Below are 13,305 nucleotides of genomic sequence, written 5' to 3'. Positions count from 1 at the left end.
CAGCTGTCTCCTAGACAATGAAGCACACATCTTCTACTCGGACTTCTTTTCCAAGCTCTAGACCCAGTGATTCCCAAGTTGGGGTTATCTTTCCTCTCGGGGGACATTTGGCATTGTCCAGAGGCATTTATCTTGTCACTATTGGGAGCCGTGCAACTTGTCTCTAATGAGTAGATTCCAGGGATGCTGCTAAGCACCTTACAATGCACAGCACACCTGTCAGCAGAGAATTAGCCAGTCATAAATGTCAATAATGCTGAGGCTGAGAAACCATGATCTGGACACACTGGGTTTGCATATCCTACAGACACACCAAACTGAATATGGAACAAAATAAATTTGCTCTTTATCCCCACTTTTCTGCTCAATTCATTACTTTTATTTTTTTAATAATGGCTGCAACTTAACAATTGCAATAGCTAAGAATACAGTCTTATCTTTCCCTCCTAGAACTTTCCAAAAATAGGTTTTCCTGAATGGTGATCTATTTATTTCTAGAGTTTGTTTTCTCCACTTTCTGTCCACTATCACTAGCGTATTTCAGAACACAATAATCCCTTGTGATCTGTTTAAATGGTTCCCAAACCCCCATCTGTCACACTGAGGGCAATATGATATCTGATCACCTTCCTTTGCTTAGATGCCTTTGAGGGTTTGCCATTCCTTAGCATGGCACAAAGGCTTGTCATAAGTGTAACTCACCTTCCTCATCTTGATTCTGTATCTCTCACTTCTTCATCCTAATTACCTAGTAAAGTGTCTGTTTTAAGAAGTTAATTAACAAATATCAAAGGAATTTGTTTTGACTATTTTGATATATCTGTGCTTTATCTTCTCTCATTCTTAGCCTTCATTTTATTATATGCTGATGAATTTTACCAGAAGTGAATCAAAATGTTATTTGACCTGAGAACTAATTGCAGTCATTATGTCTTCACCTTACCTCACACCAGATGGGTGTTTTCAGAATTATTTTTTAAAAAGTAGATGTATTTTAAGGGTTCTGACCAAAATGGAAGCATGGGTTGAAACACTATGCTTTCTTGTGCAACAAAAAATAAGGATAACAACCAAATTAAACTAAAAGCAAACAGGATTGCCAGAAAATCAAACTGCATCAAAGTCTGACAGCCAAGGAGTAAAGAAGAAACATTCATCCATACCAGTAGGAGGGGAGGAGATGAGAAGCCGGGGCAGAGAGGACCCATGGTAAATTGGTGGCTGGTAGACTAGGTGGTCCCATATTGGCATGCAGGTAAGCCAAGAGGAACAACTGGGGAGCAACACAAACCACACAACCCATGGTTCTAGCGCAAGGAAATAAAGCCTCAAAAACACTGGCTATAAAAACCTGTGGGGGTTGCAGCAGTGGAAGAAACTACCAGTCTCACAAGAGAGTCTGTTGGAGAGACCTACAGGGTTCTAGAACATACACAAACCCACCCACCTGGGAATCAGCACCAAAAGGGCGTAATTTGTTTGTGGATATCAGAGGAAGTGACTGAAAGCTGGCTGAGAGCTGAGGAAGTGTTCCTTCTCAGACCCCCTCTGCCACATACAGTGCCACCATGCAGCCATGCAGGTTGCCCCACACTAGCAAATATCTAAGGCTCCACCCCTTATAATGTAACAGGTGCACCAAGACAAAGAAATATGGCCCAAATGAAAGAACAGGTCAAAGCTCCAGAAAAAGAAATAAGCAACAAGGAGATAGCCTACCTATCAGAAGTAGAGTTCAAAACACTGATAATCAGGAGGCTCACAGAAATGACTGAGTACAGATGCAAAGTAGAGGATGAAGTGAAAGCTATGCGAAGTGAAAGCTATGCAAAGTTAAATAAAGAAATCTATACAGGGAACCAACAATGAAGGGAAGGAAATTGGAACTCACATCAGCAATCTGGACCAGAAGGAAGAAATAAACGTTCACCGGAACAGAATGAAGAAACAAGAATTCGAAAAAATGAGGAGAGACTTAGGACCCCCTGGGACAATTTTAAACATTCCAACATCAAGATCATAGGAGTACCAGAAGAGGAAGAACAAGAAATGGGAAACTTATTTGAACAAATAATGAAGGAGAACTTCCCCAATCAGGGAAAGGGTCTAGACATGCAAGTCTGGTATGCTCAGAGTGTCCCAAAGAAGTTGGATCCAAGAAGAAACACACCAAGACACATCATAATTAAGTTACATAAGATTAAAGATAAGGAGAGAATCTTAAAAAGCAGCACATGAAAGTCAGAGAGTTGCCTACAAAGTAGTTCCCATAAAACTATCAGCTGATTTCTCAAAAGAAACCTTATAGGCAAGAGGAGGCTGGAAAGTATTCAAAGTGATGAAAGGCAAGGACCTACAACCAAGATTACTCCATCCAGCAAAGCTATCATTTAGAATGGAAGGGCCGATAAAGTGCTTCCCAGATAAAGTCAAGTTAAAGGAGTTCATCATCACCAAGGCCTTATTATATGAAATGTTAAAGGGACTTATCTAAGAAAAAGATAAAAAACTATGAACAGTAAAATGACAACATGCTCACAACTATCAACAAGTGAACCTAAAAAACAAAAACAAAAACTAAGCAAACAACTAGAACAGGGTCACAGAAATGGAGATCACATGAAGGGTTATCAGCAAAGATGGGGAAGGGGAGGATGAGGAGAAAGGCACAAGGAGTAAGAAGCATAAATGGTAGGTACAAAATTAGCCAGGGGAGGTTAAGAATAGTATGGAAAATAGAGAAGCCAAAGAACTTATATGCACACCCACAGACATGAACTAAGATGCGGGGAATGTTGGAGGGTCAGGTGGGGAGTGAAGGCTGGAGGGGGATAAAGGGGAGGAAAAATGGGGCAAGTGTAATAGCATAATCAGTAAAATATACTTTTAAAAAAGTAGGCGTATTTTGTCAGGAACATTTTATCCCATGAAATTTATTCATTGCTGCTCTTATTTTTATTAGTATTTAGTGTTCTACCAAATCTTTCATGTTAATGCAGGTGGAAACAGAGAAACTACCATATCAGAAGAGAAAAGATAGGAAAGTTTTTAATGTTTCTGTTGCAAGGGCACAGCTTAACCAAAAGAGATGTTAAAGGGATGTGTGGGATGTCAAAATATGTATCAAATCGGGGCTCATCAAGTTCTACTGCAAAGTCTATTATTTTGCCCTGAGGCTTTGAGTAATTTCATAAACATGTGCCTTCTATGTCAATCAAGGACATGATTTAGATAACTTTCAACTTTAATAACTGGATTTTAAATGTTCATTTCTACAATATACTCATTTCTTGATAATCCATGAAAAGAGCCCTTCTGACAAAAATCCTGCCACCATTTGCAGAGTGACTTGTCTTGCCTCAGACTCACATAGATTTAATTTTTTCTCGCAATGCCTAAGTTCTTGAAGGTTTTCTTTTGTCAAGAAATTCAACAAAATTGCAAGAATGTAACAGTAGATTTTTTTAAGTGGTACTTTCTGATAGTTCCTTGAAAGACATTACAGTTATATACCTCTAGAGTTTTGGGGTTTCCACTTATTACTTCAATAGGCTAAAATGGTGCTTTTAGATTCTTAAGTTTTATCAGGTATATGAGTTTAAAGGGCAGAGATATTGATTTTTTATTAAAATCAAGTTGATAAAATTCCAATAACTTTTTATTGAAAAGAGCTGAATTGTAAAAGTATGAAATAAAATTTTTGGTGTGCTTTTTCTTTTTTTTTTTCAAAGCTCTATGCCTGAATCATTTACTTTTTTAACTTTGGTATTTAAAATGACAAGCTAGTTTTTAACATTTTCATGTCAATCAATAATAACTTTTAAAAGTCTTCATATTGCTATGGCAACTCTATATAAATATGTAATTAGGTACTTGGTGAATGTGGGCAGAAATGACTATTTAATTTTCTAATTGAAGAATAGCCACATAATTACACAGTGAGAGATTTCTGGACTCATTCCAACAGTTACTCTTTTCCCTGCTTGTGTTTGAGGCACCTCAAGAGGTTATTTATAGTCATTCTTTCAGGACTCCAGCATTCTGTTTTATACTCTGAACTGGAAACTTGCTTTTGAGTTATTGATCAAAAGATCTCAGTTATTACAATGCTTAATAGCTCTCAATGTGAAGAGAGAGGAAAATATTTATGTACATAAGGAACTCTGTATAAGAATCATGACAATGGGGTTCCTTTGATTAAAAATGAAATCATCATCCTTGATTATCAAGAATCAATAAGGAAATGCAAGGAATGAATTTCACTAATTGTTTATATGAGCATTCCAGTGAAAATTAAAGTTGGAACAGTTAATAGCTTCTGAATTTCATAATATCACCACACAGAATATAATCACCCAGATTGTGATATAGTACTGACATGTGGTTTAAAAAAAATACAAAGGCACATAAAATACTAAATTGGAAAACTTCTATTACACTTTCTATAAACGAATAAATATAAGTTAGTTTTGTCATGTAGTTTATTACCTGTGCTTTGCAGATCTACGGAAGACATTTGAGCAGGAACCCCTGGGAAAGGAAGTATCCCTGGAGCAGGAAGTCTTGCTCCAGTGCCGACCACCTGAAGGGATACCAGTGGCTGAGGTGAGTAAGAGAAATTCTTTGCGTTTAGAGACTGGCACTTAGTTATTCTAACAGAGGCCTAAGCCATGGCTAATGGTGCAGTGAATTAGGGTATGGCATGATGAATGGTTGGTAATGGAGTCCTAACTGCCTGCTGCTGGCAAAACAGATTGATTGGGAACTGATTAATGACTTGTGAGTCAATTAGAATGCCCCACTGGACAAAGCCACAGTTAGCTTGGTTTGATTTTGTCATTCTCTTTCAAGAACTCAGAAATTCTGCTTTATTTTATCTGGACCTTATCATAGAGAGAGGTGGTACGACTTAAAGATGCATCATCAATTTCGTTGTCATTTTTGCTAATATGCAAAAAAGCATGTGTATGTGTGTGTGTGTGTTCATGTCAGTGAGCCTATGCACTCTCCATATACCTAAAAGGCATATTCACACACCATGAGTAAAAACATGTTTGAAGAATGACAAGTGTCAATTAATTTCATCCTACAAGCTTTCCATCAAACTCTTTTGTGTTCATTTTCTGTTTTCACTAAAACAAAGCCTATTGATTGCTAACGCAGTATTATGAATCACATTCGTACATGACTTTTCAACAGCACCATACACTGCAGTATTCTTTGCAGCTGCCTGTTTGTGGGGGATGGGCCTGCGAGACCACAAGGGAGTGCCATGCTCTTCTTGAGACACTCGCATCATCTTAGAGCATACGGTTGAGGAAAATTATCTAATGCTGTGTTTTTCATTTGTTAACAAATAATTTCAAACTCTGAAAATTATTACCCTCTTATGATTATTGGGAGACATCCTAATGTGCATCAAACACTATTGTCCTAGCAGATTCAGTGTCCTACAAGCCCAGAGAAACTTTAATTTGGCAAATGACACAGCTGCCAATTTGTTGGCAGCCCTTGTTAGCCTCCAAACGACATTGAGTCCTGTGGAATTTTTACTGTGTTGTGTATGGAAAGAGGCATTTCTAATGCTGTTGCAATTTAGGCCTATATGGGAGTCAGCTGATATTTTGTAAAAATAAGCCCTGAATTATCTCTACCAAGGAATTGCAAAATACTACTATTTTAAATTTACAAATTGCCCAAAAATGTTGAATCGCTACAATGTACCTGATACTAGATTTCCAGTTTTTCAATCTCTTGAAGGTTCAAGTAAAGGTGAGAATCAGTTCAGTTAGTTGACAACAAAATTAAACATCTGAATTCTCTTTTCAAAATAATAATAATAAATTAGTGAAAAAGTTAGGGGATGCCCTTACAAAATGACTCCATTTTTCTCTCACTGCCATCATACCTTCATATGTCAATGAAAAGACACAAAGTGACACTCTGAATAAAATTTATTTTTTTACTTTGAAATCAGAGAGCTATTTTTGCCTTGTAACTGGCATTCCATGGCACTCTCTAGCATTGTATTCGAGATTTTTGCATGATTATAGTTGTTTTTTTCCAACCACACCAAATGATCTTCCAACAATGACATACAAAACGACTTACTGTGATTAGAAAGTAGGCAGCTCTTCTTAATTCAGTATTTCGTCCTGCTTACTACAACAGTGTATGTATCTCCTAACTCTATTTCTAAAATTCTAATGCCAACTCCTCCATGAATCTACCTGAAAGGCCAAAACATATCCTGGGTAACATGGGTATCTATAGCCTCATTTTTACTCGATGTTTCTTAAAGATAGCTGATCACTGCAAAGACTCTCAGTGAAAGATCCTAGAAACTTCCTCATTTTTTAGTGGTTCACTTTGTCAAGGGGTAAAGATTCATGACTGCCAACTAAATGGCTGTGAATTTTATTTGTATCATCACTTTGGAAGAGGCCAATTAACACTTGGCAAGCTCAAAATTCATAAAACCCACTGACATTTCAAGAACTGTGTATGATGCATTTTCTTCTTTTCTGTGAAAAAGAGAGATCAAACACATATGCTGGAAAGAATCTCCTATGTAGATTCTTTTCTACATTCTTAAAGTCCCAGGATCAGAGAGCTAATTACTACCTTAATGTGACACATCACAGCTATCATTTACTCAAAAGTGTCAGATAATTTTTTTAAAAAAGGGATTAATGTAACTTGGTGAGTTAAAAGGTCATAAGATTATTTTAATTTAATGGTAAATGTATTTATTATTTAATACTCTGGTTTTTTGTTTGAGGAATCTAGAAGTATAAAAATAGCATAGAATGAAATATTGATCTTAAAGAAAAACCAGCAGATAAAGCTCTTATGTTTTACCATAAATAAAATCTGTCCTTAAGCTATCAGACCACAGAATCAACGACTTCTGTTTCTTTTGTACCCAAGGCAAATGACTCTACATAACTGGCATAGTAAATGCACAAAGAATACATGGTTGATCGAATCAATTGATCGTTGGTTTATAAGTATATGTCTGGCTCCACTGGAGAAGTAGTCAGGTACAGTTTTTGCAGAATATCAGAAAGCAGGAATTTTCTTTCTTCCCATACAAGTCAATAAGTTTCTTAAAAACTCTACTAATCTGAAGTTAAATGGCACCTATTTGGTCCAAACAATGCCACAGGCATTTCTGAGGTAATAAATAAAATTTAATTTGCTTCCCTATTTTGGCTTTTGTCTCTACTACAGGATATTAAATTACTTTTCTTACAGAATTCTAGGTGTAAACTCAAGACTCACCATTTTAAACTCTGAGTTTGGACAAGATACTTCAATTCTCTATACCTAAGTTTCCTCAGTTACAAAATAGAGATGATGATAGCATCTATCCAGAACACAGTTATGAAGTTCAAATGAGATAATATATGCAAACATGCAGAAAACACTCAAGAAACATCAGCCATCATTACTGCTAGTATTCTGTTACCACCTACTGATTCACAGAACACTGAACCCAACCTCTTCAGTTCCAAATAGTCACTGAGCCCCTGGTACCTCTGCTGGGCACTGTGGGGTATGAGGAATGAAGCCTCTGGCCTGTGAAGAATCACAATATGCCCGCCTGTGTTCTGTACCCAGTTGCTTTGGTTAGAGTCCATAAATGCTGCAAATGAGGATACTTTGAGCTTTAAAACAAGAATATATCATTATTAATATAACCATCTAATTTATAAATGTTAAATACCTACAAGTCATAATGTGCTCCTGTCCTTACTCTGATTTTAAAGTTACCGTTCTCCACTTAGTCCTCATGACCCCAGGGCATTAGGCCACTCCTCACATTTTCTCTCAAAGAAGAAGTCTGGGCCAGGGGTACAGTTGGTAGTTCTCATTTTCAGAGCAAAGGAAAGAGAATGGCAAAGCCTCAGAGGAGGAAAGAGGCCAAACCAGGATTCCTCACACTCCTCATCTCTCCGGGTGGTGACCATTTTGACTAATATTCATCAATAAAGAAAACCTATGTTGGTGGGCACCCTGGAATGGGCCAGTGTTTCCTAGACCTGGCTGCGTCCTCCTCTGGTCTCCTTCCCAAGGCCTTTCTTTATCTATTTTCTTTATTCAGAATATTTCACAACCACAGGGCTTCCTTGGCACAGGGCAGAGTCTGAGGGCCTTGTGCTGTAACAGTATGAACTCTTTAGCTGCTGAATCGTAGATGGCCCTGGGATCCCATGGAGCCAGCTGCGCATGGGGTGAGCGGGCACTAAGTGTATTTAGCAGCAAATACGGAACAATCAATATTCAACACCTGGTGTGAACAAACCAGTGTGAGTAGCTGAATGGCAGCACTTAGATACCATGGTTTTATATAGCTCTGATGACTACTACTTGTGTTCAAATGTGTCTATTTACTCCTCTGCTGTCTAATGTGATTGCAGTAAAATAGGAGCAGAAAGGGGTTTTCATGTTTATCTCTACCACCAGCTGACTGTAGATTCCTTAGTAGAAGTAGATTCTCCAAGTTGATTTAACTAAATGGAATAAAGAGATGCTGAGAGATGTGACACAAAGGCTGCAACTCAAGAAATGTAACTTTCCAGAAAAACAATGTCTGTCACCTGTGAAGATGCAACCCTGTGAGAGAACTCAGTGTGGACTGAAGGTTCCAATCCACTAGACCCTGGAATAGAAGACCATTGACGGTTATCATACTTTAGTTTGGGGACTATAGGGCAGGTTAATAATAATCATAGTAAAATTAAAAGAATAGACTGAGTGGAAGAAAGAAAAATAATTTCTAAAATACTCTAAAATGGTATTGCTTGGTATTTTCAATAATTCTTGCTAGGATCTAGGCAAAAAATAGAATCCTTTTTTTCTATTTCTGGAAAGGTATTGGTTTCTCTTTCAACAGAAACCTCCGCATCTCCCTGAAGGAGCCCAGAAATTAATAGGCCACCGACAGGCGCTGGGTCTTCTGCTGGTGTAGTAGCGACGCTCTATGAAATGAATCCCCCTGCACTCATTTTAGTGTTTGCCTAGAAAATGTTGCTGTCACATGGCAAGCCAGAAATACACTCAGAGATTATTTCATTGGACTACCTCTTTTGGAGAGTCCTGGGATCAAAACAGCAGCATTGGATACAACGTTTGTTGGCATGGCAGAAAGAACAACACTGAATTTTCCACTAAAACCCATGATTTGTTTCACCTTTAACAAGGGGGTAATTGCTCCTCTAATTGTAATTGAGCTATTTCTCATAGGGGTTTAATTGGAGAAACAGGGAACAATGTTCAAGTTATTGACCCAATTGTGCTTCAAAGCCATCACTTTATTCATCATTTGCATCTTTAGTTAGCAAGCGGAAAAATATGGAGTGACAGGCAAAGGATAGATGATTTCACCGAGTTTAGTCTTGATAAACAGGGAGCAGATTTTTTAAAGCTGATGCTGCCAGAGCAAAAAGCCGCTGGGCGCTGGGGGCTCAGCCAAATGAGCAGCATCAGGTGGCTCTCTGGCTAATTGATTATTAATGTGATCACTAAACACTTTGTTTCACGAGAGGCACGCCTGCTTCGCTGCCATCCCTCATCGCTGGAACTTCATGTGGACGCATTTCCATGTAGATACATTGTCTCCCAAGCTGTGTTTTATATTCTTTGCAAGCAACAGATCTTCAGAGAGGAAAGAAGGCTGTGAATACCAATTTGGTGGAAGACATTGCTTTCAGTACCCAGTAATATCTGTTCGGATTTTCTCCAAGCATGCATAATGCAGCAACAAGAAGGGGTTTTGATTTTGAGATGATTATCAGCCTGCAAACAGATTGGAAAAATATTAGTTTTCCTGACTCATTGTCAGCTTGCAAGCTTTACATTGGTCCAATTGACACTTGCCAATGTCACCTCTTTATTACAGTCACCCCTATGTTTTTCTGCCATTATCTGTGTTAATAGATAATATACACAGAGATTACCACAAGCCAAGATAACCAAGGAAACCAAATTAAAAATAATAATCAATTAAATAATATCAACATCAATTTTTAAAAATATATAAATTATAAATCTTTTTAATATCTAAAAACTAGCCCTTTCTAATTCCAGAAAAGACACACAAAGAAATAAGAAACTTTCTCTGACTGATAATAGATTTTTGTCTTGGCTTCTACATGTACACAGTGGTTTCTTTGAGCCTATACTACAAAATGCAGTTTTTTAAATCCTTAATTCATTTATTTAGTCAAAAAATATTTATTGTCCATTCACTATATTGTCCATTCACTCTTCCAGATGCAGGAGATGCAAGTTAGTCAAAGTCCCTAAAGTACAGTAAAACAAAGCAAAATACTAAGTAAGAATAGAAATAAATGAGCAAGATATTGTTAGATCTTTGCAAGGAGGAAAAAATGAGACAAAGTCCTATCTGCGATGTTGATGGTTGCTGGGGATTGGAAGTCACTTTGAAGTCCAAAGAAACTCTATCTGAGAAGATAATGTTTGAGCTGAGATCTGAATGACAGGAAAGAGCCAGACTTGAAAAAGATCCTGATCAGAAAGCTCCAGGCAGTGGGAGCAGGCTTGGAAGGAGCTGACGTGTCACTGATGGAAAGGAGGCTAGTTTCTCTCCGAGACACAGTGAGCCATCATGAGGCAGCAGGAGCACCTTCCGTTAGAGCGCAGAGGACAAGCTTGGGACTTGATAGATGTGCTAAGCACTTTGGAGTTGTTTCTGAGTGCCTGAAAAGTCATTGGAGATTTTAAGTAAACAATCATCATGTCCCAATTCATATTTTTCAAAGATAAATTTTTCTGCTGTAGGGAAAGCAGATTTTGGAAGTATCAGATTGGAAGCAAGGACCCCATTTATTTAGAAGATCTTGCTTTAACCCAAGTAAGGGGAGAGCTGCTGGTCTTAGGGTGAGAGTAGAAGAGATGGAAAAACATGGAGAAATAAAGGACATATTGTATGTAATTCCTGAGGGAGAAAAAAATCTGAACATCACTTTTAAATTTGATTTTATTAAATTAAAAAATCTGGAAAATATTTGACCTTTTAGAAGAAAGTGAAATCTCCTCTGCTAAAGCTCAGTAGACCCACCAGAGTGAGCTTTTCTTAGAAGACATACTGGGTTGGTCAAACAGTTCATTCAGTTTTAAGTAAAAACAAAAGACACATTTTAAATTTTCACCAATAACTTTATTGACCAATGTATTCCCTGTTTTGTACCACTGCCTTCTGCCATCTTTCAGGCAACTTCATAATTCCATCTTCCCAACACTTTCTATCTTTTTGGGCAAAGAACTGTTCCAGGTGCCTTTTGCCGTTTCCCAGAGAATTGAAATGTTTTCCATTAAGAGAATTTTGTAAAGACTGAAATAAATGGAAATCCGAAGGTGCAATGTCTGGTGAATACAGCAGGTGAATCAGAGCTTCCCATTCAAACTGTGACAGTTTTTGCCTGGTCATCAAAGAAACATGCGGTCTTGTGCTATCCTGGTGGAAGATGATTATGCATTTTCTGTTGACTAATTCCAGATGCTTTTTGTCAAGTGCTGCTTTTAGTTGGTCTAATTGACAGCAGTATGTACTGGAATTAATTGTTTGGTTTTCCAGAAGGAGCTCATAATAGGGGCTCCCTTCCAATCCCACCATATACACAATGCCACCTTCTTTGGACGAAGACTGGCCTTTGGTGTGGTCAGTGGTGGTTCATTTCACTTGCCCTACAATCTCTTCCATTCCACATTATTGTAAAGTATCCACTTTTCATCAACAGTCACAATTTTCTTTAAAAGCAGAATGTTTTCATTACATTTAAGTAGAGAATCACATGCAGAAATATGGTAAAAAAGGGTTTCTTTTTTAAATATATTTTTAAGATTTATTTACTTTAGAGAGAGGGGAAGAGAGGGAGAAAGAGAGGGAGAGAAACATTGATTGGCTGCCTCTCACATCCCCCCAAATGGGGACCCGACCTGAAACCCAGGCATGTGCCCTGACTAGGCATTGAACTGGTGATCCTTTGGTTCACAGACCTGCGCTCAATCCACTGAGCTACACCAGCCAGGGCAAAGAGGTTTTCATTGCTTCACTTATGTGGAACCCAAACATCAAAGTGATTAACATAACCAAGCTGGTGTAAATGATTTTCAGTTCTTTATTTGGATATATTGAGTATGTCAGTTCTCTCCCATGTGGTATCACATTGATCTCAAATAATGTCTCTATTTGATCACTATCAACTTCAACTGGTCTACCTGACCATGGAGACTTGTCCAGGGAGAAATCTCCAGCACAAAACTTTGCAAACTACTTTTGACACATTCGATCAGTCACAGCACCTTCTCCATACACTGCACAAATCTTTTTTTTTTTGCATTACAGTTGTGTTTTTAGCTTTTTTGAAATAATAAAGCATAATATACTGAAAATGTTGCTTATTTTCTTCCATCTTCAGGATTACATGGCTACACAATAATTCACTAATTTTGATAAGTTTTTTTAAATGCTTGCTGATATGACAGCTGTTACAATGCAGTCTAAGAAAATAGTTTCAAATGAAGTTGAAGACAGCTAAGCACTACTAGAGCCATCTTAAAAAAAAAAGAAAGAAACCCAAATGAACATTTTGCCCAAGAAAACCAGTGGTCAGTAGATCTCAGCTGTTTTCACGCACAGTCTCTCTTAGTGCCACTATAGCAACAGGCCATGACCTAGCCAGTGTCTATAATGAGAGGACAAAATGGTCTTTTTTTTCTACATTTATTCTTTATTCTTGAAAAATGTTTATTTTTCTTCTATAAGTTGTCTTGCTTTGGAATTTCTTTTAATGATTCTCCATATGCCTATAGACACTATATACTGTAAATCCATTGTGGGTGAAAATGGCAGTCAGAGAGAGCAAAAAGCCAGTATTCTCTAAAGGTGGTCAGACTTAGCAAGAATCCAAAATACTCTTTTTTTTAAAAATTATACTTTATTGATTATGCTATTAGAGTTGTCCTGATTTTCCCACTTTGTCCCCTCCACCCAGCACCCCCCACTCCCTCAGGCAATCCCCACACCATTATTCACATTGTTCTTTGGATTCTCCATTTCCTGTACTGCACTTTACATCCCCATGACTCTGTAACTACCTATTTGTACTGCTTTTTCTTTAGAGACATAAAGTCCTGCTTTCTTTGTAAATATTTTATTTATTTATTTTATTTATTTTCAGAGAGGAGGATAGGCAGGAAGAAAGAGAGGGAGGGAAAAAACATCAATGTGTGAGACATACCCAATCAGTTGCCTCTCTCTCCCCGCACCTGGGGAGC

The 13,305-nt window shown here is 37.7% G+C and overlaps 1 protein-coding gene across 1 annotated transcript in view; it reads left to right on the top strand.

Moving 5' to 3' along the window:
- The window catches only part of UNC5C (unc-5 netrin receptor C), a 349,058-nt gene that overhangs the window by 244,775 nt on the left and 90,978 nt on the right, over window positions 1-13,305 (top strand). Inside the window, exon 4 of the mRNA XM_045820399.1 lies at window positions 4,502-4,605. Coding sequence (XP_045676355.1) covers window positions 4,502-4,605 — 104 coding nt within the window. The remainder of the gene's footprint in view (window positions 1-4,501; window positions 4,606-13,305) is intronic.

The sequence above is a fragment of the Phyllostomus hastatus genome, unplaced genomic scaffold (genome assembly GCF_019186645.2).
Source record: "Phyllostomus hastatus isolate PE091 unplaced genomic scaffold, TTU_PhHast_1.1 phas_scaffold_39, whole genome shotgun sequence".
NCBI lineage: Eukaryota > Metazoa > Chordata > Mammalia > Chiroptera > Phyllostomidae > Phyllostomus > Phyllostomus hastatus.
This window is presented reverse-complemented; position numbering and strand designations above follow the sequence as displayed.